Source organism: Tachypleus tridentatus, chromosome 7 (assembly GCF_004210375.1).
Source record: "Tachypleus tridentatus isolate NWPU-2018 chromosome 7, ASM421037v1, whole genome shotgun sequence".
In the NCBI taxonomy this organism is placed as follows: domain Eukaryota; kingdom Metazoa; phylum Arthropoda; class Merostomata; order Xiphosura; family Limulidae; genus Tachypleus; species Tachypleus tridentatus.
In genome coordinates, this window is record NC_134831.1 from 92,895,609 (window position 1) to 92,920,810 (window position 25,202).

General features: G+C 31.1%; 1 protein-coding gene and 1 long non-coding RNA gene across 5 annotated transcripts in view; both read left to right on the top strand.

The window, feature by feature from the left end:
- The first annotated feature begins 8,850 nt into the window (after positions 1–8,850).
- LOC143256202 (uncharacterized) lies at positions 8,851–11,588 on the top strand. The gene is made up of 3 exons (XR_013031210.1): positions 8,851–9,050; positions 9,862–10,021; positions 11,376–11,588. It is a non-coding gene; the product is annotated as an uncharacterized LOC143256202 (long non-coding RNA).
- Positions 11,589–11,783: 195 nt separating this feature from the next.
- The window catches only part of LOC143256203 (PDZ and LIM domain protein 3-like), a 41,363-nt gene continuing 27,944 nt past the window's right edge, over positions 11,784–25,202 (top strand). The window contains exons 1-2 of one of the 4 annotated variants that reach the window (XM_076513081.1): positions 11,815–12,108; positions 21,415–21,631. Coding sequence is in view for 2 of the 4 variants with exons in the window: in XM_076513078.1 (XP_076369193.1) it covers positions 11,998–12,108 (111 nt within the window). In the remaining 2 variants the exon portion in view is untranslated. Of the gene's footprint in view, positions 12,109–21,414; positions 21,632–25,202 lie in introns of all 4 variants that reach the window. The other 3 variants (XM_076513079.1, XM_076513078.1, XM_076513077.1) reach the window with 3 other exon arrangements.

Here is a 25,202-nt window from a genome sequence, read left to right on the forward strand (position 1 = left end):
GTTTTTACTTGTACGATCTGACAAGTGAAGTAATACACTAAACACAACCAAGTGGTAAACAAGGGTTTTTATTTGTACGATGTGCAAGTGAAGTAATACACTAAACAAAATCAAGCGTGCAAACAAGGCTTTTTACTTTACGATCTGATAAGTAAAGTAATACACTAAACACAACGAAGCGTGTAAACAAGGTTTTTACTTTACGATCTGATAAGTAAAGTAATACACTAAACACAACCAAGCGTGTAAACAAGGGCTTTTCTCCCACGATCTGATAAGTAAAGTAAAACACTAAACACAATCAAGCATGTAAACAAGGTTTTTACTTTACGACCTGATAAGTAAAGTAATACACTAAACATAACCAAGCGTGTAAACGAGGGTTTTTATTTGTATGATCTGATAAATAAAGTAATACACTAAACACAACTAAGCGTGTAAACAAGGGTTTTTCTCTTGCGATCTGATAAGTGAAGTAATACACAAACACAACCAAGCATGTAAACAATGTTTATACTTTACGACCTGATAAGTAAAGTAATACACTAAACACAACCAAGCGTGTAAACAAGGGTTTTTCTCGTACGATCTGATAAGTAAAGTAAAACACTAAACACAATCAAGCATGTAAACAATGTTTATACTTTACGACCTGATAAGTAAAGTAATACACTAAACACAACCAAGCGTCTAAACAAGGGTTTTTACTTGTACGATCTGATAAGTGAAGTAATACACTAAACACAACCACGCGTGTAAACAAGGGTTTTTACTTTTACGATTTGATAAGTGAAGTAATACACTAAACACAACCAAGCGTGTAAACAAGGGCTTTTCTCGTATGATCTGACAAGTAAATTAAAACACTAAACACAACCAAGCGTGTAAACAAGGGTTTTTACTTGTACGATCTGATAAGTGAAGTAATAAACTAAACACAACCAATCATGTAAACAAGGGTTTTTACTTGTACGATCTGATAAGTGAAGTAATACACAAACACAACCAAGCGTGGAAATAAGGGATTTTAGTCGTACGATCTGATAAGTGAAATAATACACTAAACATAACCAAGCATGTAAACAAGGTTTTTACTTGTACAATCTGACAAGTGAGGTATTACACTAAACACAACCAAGCGTGTAAACGAGGGTTTTTACTTGTACGATCTGATAAGTTAAGTAATACACAAAACACAACCAAGCGTGTAAACAAGGGATTTTATTCGTACAATCTGACAAGTGAAGTAATACACTAAACACAACCAAGCGTGTAAATAAGGTTTTTATTTTACGATCTGATAAGTGAAGTAATACACTAAAACAACCAAGCGTGTAAACAAGGTTTTCACTTTAAGATCTGATAAGTAAAGTAATACACTAAACACAATCAAGCGTGTAAATAAGGGATTTAAGTCGTACGATCTGATAAGTGAAGTAATAAACTAAACACAACCAAGCGTGTAAACAAGGGTTTTTATTTGTACGATCTAAAAAGTGAAGTAATACATAAAACACAACCAAACGTGTAAACAATATTTTTACTTTACGATCTGATATGTAAAGTAATACACTAAACAAAACCAAGCGTGTAAACAAGGGCTTTTATTTGTATGATGTGATAAGTAAAGTAATACACTTAACACAACCAAGCGTATAAAGAAAGGCATTTCTCGTACGATCTGATAAGTAAAGTAAAACACTAAACACAATCAAGCATGTAAACAAGGTTTTTACTTTACGACCTGATAAGTAAAGTAATACACTAAACATAACCAAGCGTGTAAACGAGGGTTTTTATTTGTATGATCTGATAAATAAAGTAATACACTAAACACAACTAAGCGTGTAAACAAGGGTTTTTCTCTTGCGATCTGATAAGTAAAGTAAAACACTAAACAAAATAAAGCATGTAAACAGTGTTTTCACTTGTACTATCTGATAAAAGTAATACACTTAACACAACAAAGCGTGTAAACAAGGGTTTATACTTGTACGATTTGACAAGTGAAGAAATACACTAAACACAACCAAGTTGGTAAACAAGGGTTTTTACTTGTACGATTTAAAAAGTGAAGTAATACACTAAACACAACCAAGCTGGTAAACAAACGTTTTTACTTGTACGATCTGACAAGTGAAGTAATACACTAAACACAACCAAGTGGTAAACAAGGGTTTTTATTTGTACGATGTGCAAGTGAAGTAATACACTAAACAAAATCAAGCGTGCAAACAAGGCTTTTTACTTTACGATCTGATAAGTAAAGTAATACACTAAACACAACGAAGCGTGTAAACAAGGTTTTTACTTTACGATCTGATAAGTAAAGTAATACACTAAACACAACCAAGCGTGTAAACAAGGGCTTTTCTCCCACGATCTGATAAGTAAAGTAAAACACTAAACACAATCAAGCATGTAAACAAGGTTTTTACTTTACGACCTGATAAGTAAAGTAATACACTAAACATAACCAAGCGTGTAAACGAGGGTTTTTATTTGTATGATCTGATAAATAAAGTAATACACTAAACACAACTAAGCGTGTAAACAAGGGTTTTTCTCTTGCGATCTGATAAGTGAAGTAATACACAAACACAACCAAGCATGTAAACAATGTTTATACTTTACGACCTGATAAGTAAAGTAATACACTAAAAACAACCAAACGTGTAAACAAGGGTTTTTACTTGTACGATCTGATAAGTGAAGTAATACACTAAACACAACCACGCGTGTAAACAAGGGTTTTTACTTTTACGATTTGATAAGTGAAGTAATACACTAAACACAACCAAGCGTGTAAACAAGGGCTTTTCTCGTATGATCTGACAAGTAAATTAAAACACTAAACACAACCAAGCGTGTAAACAAGGGTTTTTACTTGTACGATCTGATAAGTGAAGTAATAAACTAAACACAACCAATCATGTAAACAAGGGTTTTTACTTGTACGATCTGATAAGTGAAGTAATACACAAACACAACCAAGCGTGGAAATAAGGGATTTTAGTCGTACGATCTGATAAGTGAAATAATACACTAAACATAACCAAGCATGTAAACAAGGTTTTTACTTGTACAATCTGACAAGTGAGGTATTACACTAAACACAACCAAGCGTGTAAACGAGGGTTTTTACTTGTACGATCTGATAAGTTAAGTAATACACAAAACACAACCAAGCGTGTAAACAAGGGATTTTATTCGTACAATCTGACAAGTGAAGTAATACACTAAACACAACCAATCGTGTAAACAAAGGTTTTTAACCTTACGATACGATAAGTAAAATAATACATTGAACACAATCTGAGAAGTGAAGTTAAAGTGAAATGAGGTTACGTGAGTCTTCTATTCAAAGTAGCACTTTTAATTAATTTAAAACATTTAATCTGAGCTTTAAGAAAAACGGATAAAACGGATTTAATTATAAATGAAAGGAAGTTAATTTAAAAATGAAAATAAATTTAAAGACAAAATTAAAGTGACTTCAAAGATAATTTAAATAATTTTCCGTGAAATAGAACTAAGTTAAAGTTAAGAAATTATTTAGAGCAATAAGAAACTAATTTTATAAAATTGAAATAACCTTATAGAACGTGATATTAAAACAAAATATCTCATTACGTCAAGTGAAACATTTACTGACGAGTGTTTAGTTTAACGAGACATTGAAGAATGGTATTAGAATCTTCCATCTTTACTATAAATACCAGTTAATAACCATTTCAATCTAAAGTAATTCTACTAAACTATTTATCTGAACCTGCATGTACTTAGGGTAAGGCGCCTGTTTCCTATTGCTACGTTGGTGTAATAGAGATCAAATTACAGTTCTCAGAAACACTTCACATTTTTGCCGACATGCGCATACGAGTTAAACCAATAAAAAGTAATGTTACTGAGCTTTTATCTTAAATTTTGAAAGTGTTCAACATAGGTAGAAAACACGTTTGTAACAAATATTTTACCATTATTTCCAATGTTTCAGGCAGAAGCCCTTCAACAAACCGTGTTACACAAACAAACACACTTTAAGGCTCAGATAAAATCGTTGTAAATTTTAAACTTCGTCATTCGTTAGAATATTATTCACGTTTCGATTTTAACAATATGTTGTTTTGTTGGTTATTCACCTTTTAACAATAGTATACATTTTACTTTATTACTGTCTTATTGGTGCAGAGATTTTACTTCATTATTGTCGTATTAGTGCAGAGATTTTACTTTATTACTGTCTTATTGGTGCAGAGATTGTACTTCATTATTGTCTTATTGGTGCAGAGATTTTACTTCATTATTGTCGTATTGGTGCAGAGACTTTACTTCATTATTGTCTTATTGGTGCAGAGATTTTACTTCATTATTGTCTTATTGGTGCAGAGATTTTACTTCATTATTGTCTTATTGGTGCAGAGATTTTACTTCATTATTGTCTTATTGGTGCAGAGATTTTACTTCATTATTGTCTTATTGGTGCAGAGATTTTACTTCATTATTGTCTTATTAGTGCAGAGATTTTACTTTATTATTGTCTTATTGGTGCAGAGATTTTACTATATTATTGTCGTATTGGTGCAGAGATTTTACCTTATTACTGTCTTATTTGTTTCTATTGAAGTGTTAGATATTTTCTCTACCAAACAACAATTTTCTTATCTTGGTAAATTTTAGAACAATTAAAAATATTCGTCAAAGAAGAGAACGTTGAAATTAAGATATGAAATAACAACAATACACAGCAGTACGATCACAGTGATCAGGTTTAGGTCTAAAGAAAGACCTCATGGTTCGTTGCCACTTACTTATATTACGGGTACATACACTGGAGACGTGATTTAATCACACAACTTAAGTCCACAAAGGCTTCATTGTCCAGCGATTTTGTGAACGTAAAAACTTTGTCATATACTGGGCATGGTTTCAATTGCACCTAACTAGTATATTGAGTTTTGAACAGCTTATCCATAATGAGTAAAATGGGAAATGTGTTAATCTATATCAAACGCAATGTGAAATGTGTTAATTCACCTGAAACACAACGTGAATTGTGTTAATTCACCTGAAACACAACGTGAATTGTGTTAATCTATATTAAAAACAGCATGAAATTATTGTGTTCGTTTTATATTAGAAAATAATAATCAGTGTTACACAAATACTTATGCACCTCAGAAATATTATACATAAAAAATAATTCATTTGTCACTTGTTTTCTTACAGAGGTAAGCTGTAAACTTGACCATCTAGACTGGAATCATCGTGGTTAACAAACTCTGGTTTCTTCATTACTTTAGCAATATAATGGTTAACAGCCTCTGCTTCATTCATTACCTCAACAATATAACGGTTAACAACCTCTGTTTTTTTCGTTACGTGAAGAATATAACTGTTAGCAATCTCTGGTTCATTTATTACCTCAACAATATAACGGTTAGCAACCTCTGTTTTGTCATTACTTCAACAATATAACGGTTAACAACCTCTGTTTTTTTCGTTACGTGAAGAATATAACTGTTAGCAATCTCTGGTTCATTTATTACCTCAACAATATAACGGTTAGCAACCTCTGTTTTGTCATTACCTCAACACTATAACGGTTAACAACCTCTGGTTCATTTATTACCTCAAAAATATAACGGTTAACAATCTCTGGTTCATTCATTACCTCAACAATATAACGGTCCTCTGGTTTATTTATCATCTCAAAAATATAATGGTCAAGATCCTCTTGTTCATTCATTACTTTAACAATATAACAGTTAACAGCTTATGGTTTATTAACTTCTATTTGCTTTGTATATGGTTCAGAAACCTGACCTTCGACTTAACAATTAAAAATATAAATTTATTAGGTGAGAACAAAATACTTTAGTTCACCACTTCGAAGAGAGGTGGCACTGCAGAGTGAAGAAGTCATATAATATAAATAGAATCAAAAGCTCTAACTGACGAATAACAGCTTATAATCTGTTAAACAAATTTTGTTCCTGGATAGTATGTGTTATTTTTTAATTGCTTATGTTGTACAAGTACAGAAAATGGCCATTATTCCATTCAAACTTTGCTTTTGTGACCTGGATAATGAAATTTAGAAATTAACATATTTTCTATGTAAAAACGGGCAAATTTGTACATTTTCATTTATATAAGGTCTGAATAAAACAACATATGAATCAAGATTTATATGTATTTATACTAAAGTTATATAAAAATGTTTAGAAGCGAGTAGTTTTTCGAGATTTATGACTGTAATGTAAATCACTTTCGCGTATCAGCCCCCAAATATAGTCTCCCATCATGTTTTAGTTATACGCTCCCAGGTCCCAAAAGCAAAGTTTGAAGAGAAAAACTGTTTTTTTTTCACTTTCTTTAGGTGTAACAAATTGGGAAATAACTCTTTATGTCCAGGAACAAGAAAAAGTAAAAATTGTGTTACATAGTGTTATGTAGTACCATTGTTACATAGTGTTATGTAGTACCATTGAATAATAGTGTTATGTAGTACCATTGTTACATCGTGTTATTTATCGAACGTTTAATTATTTTCCATTTCTGCAGGTTAATTCATTGGTAAAATAAGTTTGGTAAAATAAGTTTAGTAAAATAAGTTTGGTAAAATAAGTTTGGTAAAATAAGTTTAGTAAAATAAGTTTGGTAAAATAAGTTTGGTAAAATAAGTTTGGTAAAATAAGTTTAGTAAAATAAGTTTAGTAAAATACGTTTGGTAAAATACGTTTGGTAAAATAAGGTTAGTAAAATAAGTTTAGTAAAAGAAATTCAGTAAAATAAGTTTGGTAAAATAAGTTTAGTAAAATAAGTTTAGTAAACTATGTTTGGTAAAATAAGTTTGGTAAAATAAGTTTAGTAAAATAAGTTTAGTAAAATAAGTTTGGTAAAATATGTTAAGTAAAATAAGCTTAGTAAAAGAAGTTTAGTAAAATAAGTTTAGTAAACTAAGTTTGGTAAACTAAGTTTGGTAAAATAAGTTTAGTGAAATAAGTTTAGTAAACTAAGTTTGGTAAAATAAGTTTAGTAAAATAAGTTTGGTAAAATATGTTAAGTAGAATAAGTTTAGTAAAAGAAGTTTGGTAAAATAAGTTTAGTAAAATAAGTTTGGTAAAATATGTTAAGTAGAATAAGTTTAGTAAAATAAGTTCAGTAAAATAAGTTTAGTAAAATGAGTTTTGTAAAAGAAGTTTATTAAAATAAGTTTGGTAAAATAAGTTTAGTAAAATAAGTTTAGTAAAAGAAGTTTAGTAAAATAAGTTTAGTAAAATAAGTTTAGTAAAATAAATTTAGTAAAATAAGTTTGGTAAAATAAGTTTAGTAAAATAAGTTTAGTAAAATAAGTTTAGTAAAATAAGTTTATAAAATAAATTTAGTAAAAGTTCAGTAAAATAAGTTTAGTAAAATAAGTTTAGTAAAATAGGTTTAGTAAACCATGTTTGATAAAATAAGTTTATAAAACAAGTTTAGTAAAATAAGTTTATAAAATATGTTAAGTAAAATAAGTTTAGTAAAAGAAGTTTAGTAAAATAAGTTTAGTAAACTAAGTTTGGTAAACTAAGTTTGGTAAAATAAGTTTAGTAAAATAAGTTTGGTAAAATATATTAAGTAGAATAAGTTTAGTAAAAGAAGTTTGGTAAAATAAGTTTAGTAAAAGAAGTTCGGTAAAATAAGTTTAGTAAAATGAGTTTAGTAAAAGAAGTTTAGTAAAATAAGTTTGGTAAAATAAGTTTAGTAAAATAAGTTTAGTAAAAGATGTTTAGTAAAATAAGTTTAGTAAAAGATGTTTAGTAAAATAAATTTAGTAAAATAAGTTTGGTAAAATAAGTTTAGTAAAATAAGTTTAGTAAAATAAGTTTGGTAAAATAAGTTTAGTAAAATAAGTTTAGTAAAATAAGTTTGGTAAAATAAGTTTAGTAAAATAAGTTTAGTAAAATAAGTTTGGTAAAATAAGTTTAGTAAAATAAGTTTGGTAAAATAAATTTAGTAAAACAAGTTTGGTAAAATAAGTTTAGTAAAATAAGTTTGGTAAAATAAATTTAGTAAAACAAGTTTGGTAAAATATATTAAGTAGAATAAGTTTAGTAAAAGAAGTTTGGTAAAATAAGTTTAGTAAAAGAAGTTCGGTAAAATAAGTTTAGTAAAATGAGTTTAGTAAAAGAAGTTTAGTAAAATAAGTTTATAAAATAAGTTTAGTAAAAATAAGTTTAGTAAAAGATGTTTAGTAAAATAAGTTTAGTAAAAGATGTTTAGTAAAATAAATTTAGTAAAATAAGTTTGGTAAAATAAGTTTAGTAAAGTAAGTTTAGTAAAATAAGTTTGGTAAAATAAGTTTAGTAAAATAAGTTTAGTAAAATAAGTTTGGTAAAATAAGTTTAGTAAAATAAGTTTAGTAAAATAAGTTTGGTAAAATAAGTTTAGTAAAATAAGTTTGGTAAAATAAATTTAGTAAAACAAGTTTGGTAAAATAAGTTTAGTAAAATAAGTTTGGTAAAATAAATTTAGTAAAACAAGTTTGGTAAAATAAGTTTAGTAAAATAAGTTTAGTAAAATAAGTTTGGTAAAATAAGTTTCCTCAACTCTTCTTGTTTAAGAATTTAATAAAGCATAAGAACAAAACTTCGTATCAATAAATAGAAATATTCTAACACTCAGCCACAAAACTGATTGAATAATTTCTCCATTGTTCAACGTAGCACTTAAATGAATAAACTGTAGTCAGAGCAGTGTGACGTGTTTTAAGGCCGCAACTAGTTTATTAATATTGTATTGTGATATATTACCTCAAATATCGCGTATTTCTGCAGCCGTCTATTATTATCCTCACAGCTCAGCCAGGTTGTCTGGTTGACGTTTAACGTTTCCGTTACATTACGGCAGTGATAATAAAGTATGTGTTAATGTCGGTCACTTGATGACTGCAAGTGTCTCGTCTTCCTTACAGGTGTCGCTTCACCACAGTTGCAGCAAGCTTGGGATAGGTATCTCAATAGGAGGTAGTTCCTTATACCTGAGTAATATTGCAGGAAATACCTGTAAGTTGAACAATCTATGATTGTTACTTGTGTTATTAATAATTCGGTAAAAATATCTGAAAGGTATTCGATACATTAGGTAACATTTATGATATGTTAATGAGTGAACAAAGAAACTTTATACACTACTTTGTACTTTGCAAGGTAACTTTCTATTGGTTAGTGCAGTACTTCGTATTAGGCTAATGTTGTGCAGGTTTCTCGAATAACAGTATTTTCTTTACGGCTGTTGAATGCAGTGAACAAGCTTTGTTACCAAAGAGTTACTCAAATAATGGTGTAGAATAGTAACAAAATATTCAACCACATGTTTGTAATTAACAAAACTCTATTATTGTTAATTCATTAGCAGAATTCTACTATTGTTAATTCATTAGCAGAACTCAATTATTGTTAAATCATTAGCAGAATTCTACTATTGTTAATTCATTAGCAGAACTCTATTATTGTTAAATCATTAGCAGAATTCTACTATTGTTAATTCATTAGCAGAACTCTATTATTGTTAATTCATTAGCAGAACTCTATTATTGTTTGTAATGTAATATTGTAACACTTAATTGTACAACCATATGTTTGTAATGTATTGCTGTAACGCTTATTTGTTTAACAATATATATTTTCATGTGTTATTGTACGATTCTTTGTTCAACCATTTGTTTGTCATGTATTAACAAAGATTAGTTTCAACCTTGTGTTGCCCAGTGAGCTACAGGTTTGTTTAAATACATCACTACAATGATCTTGCGTGTGTAACAACTGGTAAGCATCGCTCGAAGACTATTTCTATGACTATTCTTATTTTTGGAAGCATTCTAGGGCTGAGATTATTTTAAGGGTAACTATGAACAACAAAATTACAACTTGTGGAATTCTACACGTACCCCTACAAGATTCTTTTTCTGTTTCAACCGTTCTTCATTCTACAGACGTAAGCATCTTTAAGGACGGAAAAAGATAGAAGTAGGTCGGTAGGTTGAAATCGCTTTTCTTTCCTTTGTTTTTGTCATATCGCACCTGTCAAAAGGAATGTTATTGTAGTGGTTGTGAACTTTCTACGGCCCTTGCTACATAACTTTGTTATCACAAACGAAGTCAACTGATGTAGTTATGAAGAGTCTAATTAATTATCTGCACTCTGTTATTGTTAATTCATTGACATAATTCTACTATTGTTAATTCATTAGCAGAACTCTATTATTGTTAAATCATTAGTAGAATTCTAATCTTGTTAATTCATTAGCGGAACTCTATTATGGTTAATTCATTAGCAAAACTCTATTATTGTTAAATCATTAGTAGAATTCTACTCTTGTTAATTCATTAGCGGAACTCTATTATTGTTAATTCATTAGCAGAATTGTACTATTGTTAGTTCATTAGCAGAATTCTATTATTGTTAATTCATTAGCAGAACTCTATTATTGAAATACACATCAATGACATTATTTAAGACAATGACTGGTGTTTGAGAGTTCCTTAAGTAAGGCATAATATATTGTTTATTTATTATTTCTTTCATTAATAATACTGGTTACACAAGTTTCTGTGTAAAAAATATTCACTTTTATTAGTCGTTTATTATTACTATTCTTTTAGTATAAAGATTCACACGCATTGTGAGGTAAGAATTTTTATTTAGGCCTAACCTAAATCTAAACTGGCTGAACCTCGGAAGATACTATTGGGTTTATGATCGAAAATATCGTTAACAGAGAAAGTACTCATCTGATAAAACAATGCATTCTAATCTTTATAAATAGAAATGTAAGGAACGTACATTTAATTATTCATATCTATTGCCAGGTTTTTAGTTTCGCTCTAGGTACTTAGTTAACTGTGATTAGAAGCTATTATTTATTAATTCTGTCTTTTATCTTGAAAAGGACCTCTATACCAACTAAGTTTTCAAAGCTATACACATTTAAATCTGAGAACAGTTTGATTTCAGAATATTATAAATTTAATGTCTGAAAAAATAACTGCTTTTTCTAATGAATGGAAAACTGGTGTCAAATGTCAGTTTTGGAACATTCTAACTCACTTTCAGAGGGTTTTTACACCATTTAAGAAACATTCTAAAATGTTGTTGAGTAATGATAGAAGAAAAACAAAATTCATTTCTCAGCAAGATATTTTTATGTTAGTTTATGATACCGTTTCCAAGTCACAAACAAGTTGTGAATCTAAAGGTACAACTAACGATAAACTTAAGTTGTTCTCTTCATCAACTGTAAACTTGTTAGTTTAAATAATAAATTTACTATTGTTCTATCAAGTTTAAATTTTCCTGGATAGATATTTAACTACTGATTTCCTTGGCAGTATCCGATCTCGCATAGACAGAAGATTGAAAGAGCTTTGATGTAAGGTGTTGTTCGAATAACGAACAGCATGAAATGATAGAGGAAACTGAAACCGAAACCAATTCGACAGCAGCTGAAATCTTCCTAAATTAAGAAATCAGTGTTAAATAAAAAAATAAACGAATCTGTGTTACTGTATATTTTCTAGATAAATGAATAAATGAGTACTCAGAATATGCTGTAACAACGTTCAAATGACTGATTTTCACGTTAACAAATGCTAAGATTGATTTGCGAAAGCTAAGCCTAATCAATACGTCACGTACTTCAGTGACCATGCGCGGTGTTTATGGCTCGAGTTCTTTACACATACAGAATAACCCAAGCTAGAGCCAACTGAGCAGTAGATTCTATTTATATTCGGCCCAAAAGTAAACGTTTTGAAACGCTAGATGCATGTACCGAGTCATTTGTTACGAGTGTTTGCGCCCTTTAGAGGGCGTTCAAAAAAGCGGCAGGTTTCGGGGTTCGGCAGAGCAGAGAGTGGCTGTTACTGACTCAGTACTTCTAAACGATTGCTGCCACTAGTCTGTGATAGTAGGAGATATTGAGCATATCTGTGTAATGTATAGGGTTACAGAATGAGCCAAGGAATATTAACATTGACTCTCGATCGAGATGGACCGAACACACCGTGGGGTTTCCGCCTCCAAGGAGGAAGTGACCTTGATCAGCCCTTGACCATACAGCGGGTAATAATTATTTTGATGTTTTGGTGTTTGAGAGTAGGTGTATGTTATTTGAACTTTTTTTATGGGGCAAACTTGAGGAAGATTCCTAAAGCTTTTCTGACATAAAGTGTCTGTGAGTTTTAAGAAAGAATGGACCAAAAAATGACTGATTTGTCTTTAGAACCTAAGCCAAAACAATAAATTGATTAAAATTTATTTACATGCTAACGTTTCTGGTGTAAATGGATTAGGCTACTTAGATTATAACACGACTATCCGACCTTCTGTTTCTTTAGACTCTGTTACCAGTTTATCGTGAGACGCGTAACATGTATCGTTATAAGTTCTCAGACTCGTCGCTGGTGGTGGTGGGGGACACGAAATCATTCAGAGCAGTTCCCTGAAGAAGAAATACAATAATTAAAACGACTTACCACACAGAACAAAGTAATAGTACAAGTGAGAAATTCCTTAATAATGATTAAAAAATACACCAAAAACAAAGCAATAATTAATAACCTAAACTGCAAAACAACATGCTAGTTAGAACAGTTCGATGTGGAAAAATGAATAACAAAGACACTTTACTAAGAAAAAAGTAACATAATAGAATAGAGAATTAGAGAAAACATTAATTTAAATATACAGAGCAAAATAATAATGAAACTGTTCATCACAGGCCAGTACCAGATTACTGTAAAACAAAATAACAATGAAAACTATTCATGACAGGACAGAACCAGATTACTGTAGGGCAAAATAATAACGAAAACTGTTCATCACAGGACAGAACCAGATTACTGTAGGACGAAATAACAATGAAAACTATTCATCACAGGACAGAACCAGATTATTGTAGAACAAAATAATAACGAAAGCTAATCATTGCAGGACAGAACCAGATTATTGTAGAACGAAATAACAATGAAAACTATTCATCACAGGACAGAACCAGATTATTGTATAACAGAATAATAACGAAAGCTAATCATTGCAGGACAGAACCAGATTACTGTAGGACGAAATAACAATGAAAACTATTCATCACAGGACAGAACCAGATTATTGTAGAACAAAATAATAACGAAAGCTAATCATTGCAGAACAGAACCAGATTATTGTAGAACGAAATAACAATGAAAACTATTCATCACAGGACAGAACCAGATTATTGTATAACAGAATAATAACGAAAGCTAATCATTGCAGGACAGAACCAGATTATTGTAGAACAAAATAACAATGAAAACTATTCATGACAGGACAGAACCAGATTATTGTATAACATTATAATAACGAAAGCTAATCATTGCAGGACAGAACCAGATTACTGTAGGAAAAATAACAATGAAAACTATTCATCACAGGATAGAACCAGGTTACTGTAGATCAAAAGACAGAACCAGACTATTATAGAACAAAATAACAATGAAAACTATTCATCACAGGACAGAACCAGATTATTGTAGAACAGAATAACAACGAGAGCTAATCATTGCAGGACAGAACCAGATTATTGTAGAACAAAATAACAACGAGAGCTAATCATTGCAGGACAGAACCAGATTACTATAGGACACAATAACAATGAAAACTATTCATCACAGGACAGAACCAGATTACTGTAGAACAAAATAACAATGAAAACTATTCATCACAGGACAGAACCAGGTTATTGTAGAACAAAATAACAATGAAAATACTTCTAATCGTTTTGAAGAAGAACAGTGAACACTCGAGTTTCGAGTCTCGTTTGAAAACCGTTACAACTTTTGTGTCTGATTCTGTGTGTAACGTCTTAGTCAGAAAGAAAATAATTGATTACAAAACAAATTAACGATGTGTTATTTTGCTACAAAACGAAACGATGATAAATATATCTTAACAATTTACCGTTACACAAAGTAACGTTTCTTTTCGAAAAAAGAAAATACTAAAAGTACATTAATATAGAAGAATGTAATTATAAAAAGAGTTGTCAAAGAACAAAATAATAACCAAATAATTCACTGGCCAGGTAATTATGGTGCTCGACTCCCCGTCTCACCAAATATGCTCGCCTTTCAGCCGTTGGGGCGTTATAAAGTACCAAATAATAATCAGTGATAACGAAAAAAACCCACTTGTAGAGAAATATATATTTAAAAACAGTTGGTTTGGTTTGAGAAATTGAGAAATTTTTTAATGTGGAGGAGCGAACAACGTTTTGACCTTTGGTCATCGTCAGGTTCACAAAGAAAGAATTAACTGACCGATAGCTGACCACATGTTTGAAGGTGGTTGTGTAACAGAGTATAGGAATGTAGAGGGCGTGCTTAAATGTTTGATTATATTAATATACTATGTAAAAACTACACTGACAAACACCACACCAACATTATTTATAAAATAGAATGTGATAACTGTCACGACTTCTATATTGGAGAAACAGGTAGAAAAAGGGAAACCAGATTCAAAGAACACAAAAAGTAACCTTCGCACATTTTCGAACACTGCAAATCAAATACCCACAACATAACCATAGACAACACCCAAGAACTAAATAAAGAAATAAACATAAACAAACGCAAAATTAAAGAAGCCTTACTTATACAACAACTCAAGCCCAAAATAAACCAATACAAAGAAATACGTTTATACCTATATTAATAATATAATATATCCAACATTTAAGCACGCCCTCTACTTTCCTATACTCAGTTACATAACCCTCTTCAACATGTGGTCAGCTATCGGTCAGTTACCTCTTTCTTTCTTTGTGAACCTGACGATGACCGAAGGTCGAAACGTTGTTCGCTCCTTCACATAAAAAAATTTTCAACCCAAACCAGCCGTTTTTAGATATATGTTATAATGTGGCGGTCAATTCCATTATTCTTTGGTAAACGAGTAGTCCAAGAGTTGGCGGTGGGTGGTGATGACTAGCTGCCTTCCCTCTAGTCTTACACTGCTAAATTAAGGACGGCTAGTGCAGATAGCCCTCGTGTAGCTTTGTGCGAAATTCAAAGCAAACCAATTTACTATTGCAAAGATTCTGTTCCAGACAAGCCATTGAAGAGCAAACGTTTGTGAAACTACAGAATACTCAAGTTATTGTTCAACGCACTACATAACAAAACAATGAAAAATAATTAAGTTGTTTAAAGCGTGTAATCTATGTTAATTAAAAGGTGACAAAAATTATCTAAGTTTAAAATATATTGTATTTATTCAATCATAGTGTTCGACTACATTTGAATTATTGGTTTTAGGGCTTAGGCGTCTCCGAGTACAATACTTAATTAAACAATACGTTAAATTATATAACAAGTGTTATCAATATTATCCTTATGTAATGCCATACAGAACGTTATTCTATATTAGATCACGCCTTCCTGGCATACAGCCTGATTCTGTAATAGATTATACTTTGCTGGCATACAGCCTTGTTCTGTAATAGATCACTCTGGAGAACAAAATGAACCCGAAGTTTATTTGTAGTTTGGCCGTCTGCGAGAGTAGAAACAGATATGTGTTTGTGATTTGGCTGTATAGAAAAATAGAACTAGGTTAATTTCACGGGCACATAAAAGTTGTCCGACAGTTTAACCAGTTTAGACTAGAGTAAGAAGTCGAATAACATCATCCATTTCTGGGCTTGTGAAAATATAAACAAACATAAGTGGCAACACGGTTACAAAAATTTAAACGTTTGGCAAACAGGACAAAATATGTGACGTTTTCGAACTGAAATAGGAATTTCATAAACGGAGAACCGGTTACTTTAACATAACATAACAATAGCATTATCAGAAGTGAAACAGGTCAAATCATCATAAGTTATGACCACAAAACACACACCTCTAACATACATGGTGTTCAACAGCTTTGGAAACATTTTAAAAACCTTACCAGGAGAACCGTTTAAAATAGTGACACGCTGTTTGTGCACGTGCAAGTATGATGTCTAACAGTTTTTAACAGCATGCAGTGACCAATCGGTCAACAAGTGCACCGCGACGTGCTTTTCAAATGTTTAGGGTCAATCCACTCTACTACCAATGGTCTTGCAACATTGTAGGAGTAACCTGTGTGATGTTACGTTGATACAATTTCATTCTCAATTGTAACAATGAGGGCGCTGCTGTCTTGCTGGAAAAACACATTACACTGTAAACTTTCCAGTTGTGGCTAGGTAAAGTTCTGAAGTATCTCGAAGCATGAGCTACCTCTGCAAAGAATGACGGACCAAGAGCAGACAATGTTTTGGATTATTGTGTTCCAGATGGTCACTTTTAAACTGACTCTCAAGTGTTGTAAAAACTTTAAATGTTATTATTACTGGACGTTCAACAAATGTGTGTCTGTGTTAAGAGGTTTTTCCAATAGGATTTTTCAAAAGTCTTTCTAAACTTCTTGGACATTCTAATGTTCAGAAGAACAGGATAAATACTCCAAAGAATCTTCGGAAAGGATGGCTACGCAGTAAGGTTAGAAACTAAACAAACTTTATAAAGTGTTTAATGAAAGTGAAAACTCCGCTTTGCCGAAAAGGTGGAAAATAGGTGACTTAGCGGCTCACGTTTGGCAGAAGGAAGAACACAGACACTGCTTTGTTCTTAGAGAATTAGGCTGTTGCATCAGCACCAATACGCGTCTTAAGAAGACGTAAAGTAGTCCAGATCATGGACTTTATAAAATATGGCGTGAATGCCTAATCTATTATTTAATTCGATACGGTTTGGCATGGCTAGATGGTTAAGGCGCTCGACTAGTAATCTAAAACTTGCGGGTTCGAATCCCCGTTTCACCAAACATGCTCGCCCTCTCAGCCATGGGGTGTTATATTGTGAAGGTCAATCCCACTATTCGTTGGTAAAATAGTAGCCCAAGAGTTGGCGATGGGTAATGATGACTAGACGTCTTCTCTCTAGTCTTACACTTTGCGCGAAATTCGAACAAATTATTGATTCAATACTTCTATTGAAATAGACTAATTTCACCGAATTCCCAGCATCTCAGTGCTGCCTGAAAGATCGAAACAAATAAGTATAAAAGGTCTTGCATAAAGATGGAATGTAATAGTTTGTTTGCTTTGATAACAAATCCTTGTGAATCCAGCGAAAATAGTCTGTTGCAGACAAAATAATGAGTCAAAGAATAAATGAGACGTTTGAGCTATCAAACAAAATAACAAGTTACTTCATTCTTTACGACGCGTTTCGCCCAACCCAGAGCACATCAGATTCAGCAACAAATGTATCACAGAATTAATCCGTACTTTGACGTGTTTGAATTTACTGGAGATAAAAACGTAACCAAAACACTTTATTTACTAGTTACAAACAGTTGAGAAACAATGTAAGTCACATGGGTGCATGAAGATAAACAATTAAAAAGATGGTTGTATAGATACAAACAATTCAAGTCAATCAGACGGTCATATATACACAAACAATTCAAGTGAATCAGATAGATGTATAGATACAAATAATTAAGTCAATCAGACGATCATATAGATACAAATATATATATATGTAAAAACAACTGGTATGGATAGAGAAAGCACTATGTAGAGGGGCAAACAACGTTTCGACCTTCTTCGGTCATCGTCAGGTTCACAAAGAAAGAAAGAGGTAACTGACCGGAAGCTGACAACATGTTTGAAGGCAGTTGTGTAACTGAGTGTAGGAATGTAGAGGGCGTGCATAGATGTTTGATTATATTTTTTGATATAGGTATAAAGGTGTTCCTTTGTATTGGTTTATTTTGGGCTTGAGTTGTTGTACAAGTGAGGCTTCTTTAATTTTGCGTTTGTTTATATTTGTTTCTTTATTTAGTATTTGGGTGATACTGGGTTGCCCATGCTTAGGCCATTTGTTTGTATATAGTTGTGGTTGTTGAACATGATGTTTGTCTTCATCGTGGTGAATTATATGAGGGTTGCTAATTGGTTACTGGAAATTTCTGTAGTTGGGTTAGGGTCTCGGATATAGAGTTCTAAGGCTATCTTGCAGGCTTCAGCGGCTGGAACTTCTGTAAAGAGGGATATAACATCGAAACTGGCCATTAAGTCTTTATGATTAAGTTGATTAAGGTTAGATTTGAAATTATAAGAGTCTTTGATGAATTAGCTGGCTGATATTTGTAGAATGCTCATGCTATGAATTTATCAGATTGTAATTAAACGATTCATACGTGAACATAATTGGTCGTAATGGACAATCTGGTTTATGAGGTTTGGGGATGCCGTATATTTGTGGTGTGCGTGAGTCGGTCTTGCGTAGGTTGTAATAAAGTGTTTGTGAAATTGTGTTGCATTTTTTCATTTGTAGTAGTAGTTTGTTTAGTTGAATTTCGTGTGTCTTTGTTAGATTTGTGCGTATTGGTTTAAATTTGTTCGTGTCTGATAGGATGTTCTTCATTTTTGGATGTATTCATTCGTGTTCATTATGACTATAGCGTTACCTTTATCTGCTTTTAGAATTTTTATGTTTTTGTCTTGTTTTAGGTTTTTAACGGAATTAATGTCTCTTTTTGTAAGATTATTTTTTAGCTTTCTGTTTTGTGAAATTATGTTAATGGTTTTGTGAGAAAATTCTTTGAAAAAATCGTTTAAGATGTTGTTTTTAGGTGTTTCTAGAAAATACAAATTTTAATTTTGTTCTGGGAAGTTTGGCTGTCGGATGTCAATAAAATTGTCTAAGTTGTCTTCTTTTTGTAGAAAGTATCACAAGTCTCCTGGCTAGATCTTCCAAACATGTTTTGATTTCTAAGGTTGGAATGTACCAAGGTGCTATTGCAAAGTTGAGTCCTTTGTTAAGTAGATGTATCTCGTCTGTGTTTAATTGTCGGTCGGATCTGTTAATTATGAGGTTAGTCAACAGTTTGTCGTGATGTCTTTTCTGTTGTTTGCATCTCAGTTTTTTCAAATTATTGTTGTGGCAGATCTTTTTGTCTCTGTCATTCCTAGTGTTGATTTGGTTTATGTTTCGTTGTATAAGTCCGTAAATCTCTGGTTTAATGCAGCATGCCAGTTGATGGTCTAGGTTCATGTTTTGTTTTTGTAAGTCATGCAATTCTTTGTATTTCGTGTTCAACACGGCTTTAAGTAGTTTTTACTGTAAATTTTGGATAATGTTTGTGTATGTATTAATTTTTTGATAAATTTACCTTTACAAAATTAGGGGTTAGCTGTTCCTTTCTACATTGTTGAATGAAATAGATGCCATTTCTTCTATTGATAATTCTTTGGTTTAAGTTTCTTAGTTTCTTTACGATCGTATGAGCGTGTACTGTTAATAGTGGTGTAAGATATGCTAGTTCAGACATAATGGTAACAGGTAAGTACAAATACACTAAGAAAACACAAGGACTTACACTTCTCGTACAATCGCCGTGATGAAATAATTATCCGTTTTTACATATAAATTTTTCTCTACAAGTGGATTTTATCGCCATCACGGATAGATACAAATAATTCAAGTCAACTAGACAGTTGTATAGATACAAACAATTCATGCCAATCAGACTGTTACAAAAATAAAAACAATTGAAGTCAGGTAGATTGTTGTATAGATACAAATAATTGAAATCCATCAGATGGTTATATAGATACAGAAACTTCATGCCAATCAGACGGTTATATAGATACAGAAACTTCATGCCAATCAGACGGTTATATAGATACAAACAATTCAAGTCAACTAGACGATTGTATAGATACAAACAATTCATGTCAGTCAGAAATATACATGAATTCAAACAATTCATGTTAGTCAGACGGTCATATAGATACAAAAGTTTTCATGGAACCGATGTTGATGGGTTATATCTGGATGTTATAGTGTGTATCAACTGTTTCTGCAATGCTATAGCTGGACGTTATAGAACATCAAAACTGTTGTTGAAGTATTATAGAGGGATGTTAAAGAACATAAGAACGGTTGTTGAATAGTTATATCTGGATGTAAATATAAGATTAGAATTGTTGTTGAAGAGTTATATATGGATGTTGTTGTACATAAGAATAGTTGTTGAAGCGTTACATCTATTTATTGTAGAACATAAGAACAGTTGTTAAAGTGTTATATCTGGATGTTATGGGACATAAGAACTGTGGTTGAATTGTTATATTTGTTTGTTATAGCACATAAGAAATGTTGTTGATGGGTTATTCTGGGCAGTTATAGTGCATAAAAACGGTTCTTGAAGTTTTATACATAGATTTTATAGTACATAAGAAATGTTGTTGAAGTCTTCTATTTGGATGTTACAGTAGTAAGAACTGTTGTTGAAGCGTTATATCTGGATGTTAAGGTACATATGAAATGTTGTTGAAGTGTTATATTTGAATGTTATAATACACAAGGACGGTTGTTAAAGTGTAATACAGGGATGCTACAGAACATAAGAACTGTTGTTGAAATGTTATATCTGGATGCTATGGTACATAGGAACTGTTGCTGAAGCGTTACATTTGTATGTTATAATACGTAAGAATAACTTTTAAAGTATTATAGAGTGATTTTATAGGATATAATTCGGTTGTTGAAGTGTTATTCTTGGTTTTTCTAGAACATAAGAATTGTTTTTGAAGTGTTATATCTTGACATTATAGTACATAAAACTTTTTCAAGTATTATATCTGGATGTTATAGTATGTAATAACTATCATTGAAGTGCTATATATGGATTTTATAATACATAAGAATGGTTGTTAAAGTGTTACAGAGAGATGTTATAGAACATGAGAATTGTTGTTGAAGCGTTATATCTTGATGTTACAGTGTATAAGAATTGTTTTTCAAACGTTATATTTGGATGTTATAGTGGATAAGAAAAGTTGTTGAAGTGATATATCTGAATGTTATAGTATGGAAGAACTGTTGTAGAAGTATTATATTTGGATGTTATAGAACATAAGAATTGTTGTTGATGTGTTATATTTGGAAGTTATAGCACATAAGATTTCTAGTTGAAGTGTTATATCTGGATGTTATGTTACATAAAACTGTTGCTTAATCGTTATATATGGATGTTGTAGTATATGACAACTGTTGTTGAAATGTTATATATCGATGTTATGGTACATACGAACTGTTGTAGAAGCGTTATATATGGGTGTTATAAGTACATAAGTACTATGGTTGAGTGTTATATTTGGATGTTATAATGCATAAGAGTGGTTGTTGAAGTGTTATAGAAAGATGTTACAAAACATAAATACTATTCTTAAAGTATTATAATTTTATATCATAAAACATAAGAACTGTGTTTGAAAAGGCATATCTTGACGCTATAGTACGTAACAACTGTTTTTTGAAATTTTATATTGGGATGTTTCAGTACTCAGGAACTGATGTTGATGGGTTATATCTGGATGTTATAGCATGTATCAACTGTCTCTGCAATGCTGTATCTGGACGTTATAAAACATCAGAACTGTTGTTGAAGTATTATAGAGGGATGTTACAGAACATACGAATGGTTATTGAATAGTTATATCTGGATGTTCTTTTACATTAGACTGTTGTTGAAGACTTATATATGGATGTTGTAGAATGTAAGAAAAATTGTTGAAGATTTATATCTTGATGTTATTTTAAATAAAACCTTCAGTTGAAGCGTTATATATGGATGTTGATGTACATAAGAACTGATGTTTAAGCGCTCTATCTATATATTATTAAATATGAGAATGGTTGTTGATGTGTTATATTTGAATGTTATAGTATGCAATAACTGTTATTGAAATATTATTCTTCGATATTGTAGAATATAAAATCTGTTCTTGAATTTTATACATGGCAGTTGCGGTACGTAACAACGGTTCTTGAAGTGTTATACATGGATGTTAAAGTACATAAAAACTGTTGTTATAGTGTTATATGTGGATGTTGTAGTCCATAAGAGCGGTATTGAGGCATTATACCTGGATGTTGTAGTCCATAAGAGCGATATTGAGGCATTATACCTGGATGTTGCATTATATCTGTTGTTGAAATGTTATTGTTGGATGTTATAGTACATAAGAACGGTTCTTGAATTGTCACACATGGATGTTATAGTACATAAGAAATCTTTTTGATGGGCTATATCTGGATGTTATAGTATGTGAGAACTGTTGTTGAAGTGTTATGTCTGCATCTTATTGTACATAAGAAATGGTGTTGAAGTGATATGTCTGGATGTTATAGTATGTAAGAACTGTTGTTGATGTGTTATATCTGGATATTATAGAACATAAGAATTCTAGTTGAAGTGTTATATCTGTATGTTATAGAACAAAAGAACTTTTGTTGAAGCATTGTATTTGGATCATATGTTACATAAAACTGTTGCCTAATCGTTAAATATTGATGTTGTAGTATATAACAACTGTTGTTGAAACGTTATATTTTGATGTTATAGAACATGATAACGGTTGTTAAGCAATATTTTAAGTATAAGTAGTATGTAAGAACTGTTTTAATGGTACATAAGAACTGTTGTTGAAGTGTTATTTTTGAATGTTGTATAACATAAGAATTGTTGTTGAGTATTATTCTTGCGGTTATAGTACATAAGAACGGTTTGAAGTGTTATATCTGGATGTTATAGTACATAAAAACTGTTGTTCCAGCTTCGTATATGAATGTTGTATTCATACGAACGGTTCTCGAAGCATTATATATGGATGTTGTAGTACATAATAACTGTCTATGAAGTGTTATGTTTGGATTTTGTAGTACATAAAATCTCTTGTTAAAGTGGTATATCTGAATGTTATAGAACATACGAACCTTTGTTTAACTCTTACAATGGAATGTTATACAACATAAGAACTGTTGTTAAGGTGTAAGAGAGGTATGTTATACAACATAAAAACTGTTGTTAAGGTGTAAGAGAGGTATGTCAGAGAACATAAGAACTGTTGTTAAGGTGTAAGAGAGGTATGTTAGAGAACATATGAACTGTTGTTAAGGTGTAAGAGAGGTATGTCAGAGAACATAATAACTGTTGTTAAGGTGTAAGAGAGGTATGTTATAGAACATAAGAACTGTTGTTAAGGTGTAAGAGAGGTATGTCAGAGAACATAATAACTGTTGTTAAGGTGTAAGAGAGGTATGTTATAGAACATAAGAACTGTTGTTAAGGTGTAAGAGAGGTATGTCAGAGAACATAAGAATTGTTCTTGAAGATTTATATCTGGATTGTGTAGAACATATGAGCGGTAGTTAAAGCATTATATCTCGATATTAAAGATTATTAGAACGGGTGTTAAGGATCATTTCTGGATGTTATGTTACATAAAACTGTTGTTGAAGGGCTGTATTTTAATGTTATAGAACATAAGATCGCTTATTTTAGTGTTATATTTGGATATTATAGAACACAGGAACTGTTGTTCAAGTGTTATATTTGAATGTTATAATACCTAACAACGGTGCTAAAGTTTAATAGAAGAATGTTACAGAACATAAGAACTGTTTTTGAAGTGTTATTTTTGGACGTTGTAGAACATAAAAACTGTTGTTGAAGTGTTATTCTTGGCGGTTATAGTATGTAAGAACGACTTGAAGTGTTGTATCTGGATATTACATTTATGTAATATAACAGTATTTATGTGCTGTTATTTGTTAGTAATATCTGGATATCATGTAACATAAGAACTGTTGTTAATGTGTTATATCAGGATATTATAGTATGTAAGAACGGTTTTCGAAGTGGTATTCTTGGATGTTGTAGATGTTGAAGTGTAATACTTCAAACAGTTCTTATGACGGTTGTTGAAATATCATATAGGGATGTTATAGCAAATAACAATGGTTGTTGAATTATTATGTCTGAATGTTATAATACATAAGAACTGTTGTTGAAATCATATATATCTTAATTGTTCTTAAAGCGTTATATCTGGATGTTATAATACAGAAGAACTGTTGTTGAAGTGTTATGTCTAGATGTTATGATATGTACAACTGTTATTGATGTATTATATTTTTGGGTGTTACAATACATAAAAAGTGTCCTTGATCAGATATATCTGGATATTATAGAGTATAAGAACCGTTGATAAAGTGAAGAACATAAGAATTGATTTTGAAAATTTATACTTGGCAGTTGTACTAAATAAAAACAGTTCTTCAAGTGTTATACTTGAATGTTATAGTACATAGAACTGTTCTTGAAGTGTTATAGAGAGATGCTATAGATCATAAGTGCAGTTGTTGAAACATTATATCTGAATGTTGTAGTACATAAGAACTGTTGTGGAAGCGTTATATCTGGATGTTATAGGACATAAGTACTGTTGTTGAATATGTTATGGTACCTAGGAACGGTTGGTAAGGATTATATCTGGATGTTATAGTACATAAAACTGTGTTTTATATATTATATCTGGATGTTATAGTATGTATGAAATGTTGATAAAGTGTTATATTTGGATGTTATAGAACATAAGAATTGTTGTTCAAGTGGTATGTCTAGATATTATAGTACGCAACAACGTTTGTTGAAGCATAATATCTGGATGTTATAGTAAATAAGAACTCTTACTGTATTGTTATAGAATGATGTTATAAAACATAAGAATGGTGTTTGAAGCATTATATATGGGTCTTATGTTGCACAACAATTTCGTTGAAATGTTATATTTGGATGTTATAGAATATATGTTGCTGAAGTGTTTTATTACACAAGAACTGTTGTGGATGTTACAGAAATGAGAACAGTTGTTGAAGCATTGTATGTGGATGTTACAGAACTTAAGAACTCTTGATGATGTGTGATATCTGGATGCTATAGTACATGAAACGGTTGTTGAAGTGTTATAAAGGGATATTATAGAACATAATGGCTGTAGTTAAAAAGTTATATCTGGGTGTTATAGTGCCTTAGAACGGTTGTTAAGCACTATATCTGGATGCTATAGTACGTAAGAACTGTTGTTGAAGTGTTATGTCCGTATAAATAGTACATAAAACCTCTTCCTGAACTATTGTTAAATCGTTATATCTGAATGTTATAGAGCACAATAACTATTGTTGAAGCATATATGGGGATGTTATTGTACATCAGAAATGTTTTTAAAGTATTATATTTGAATTATATAGAAGAAAAGAACGGTTGTTAAGCATTATATGTGAATG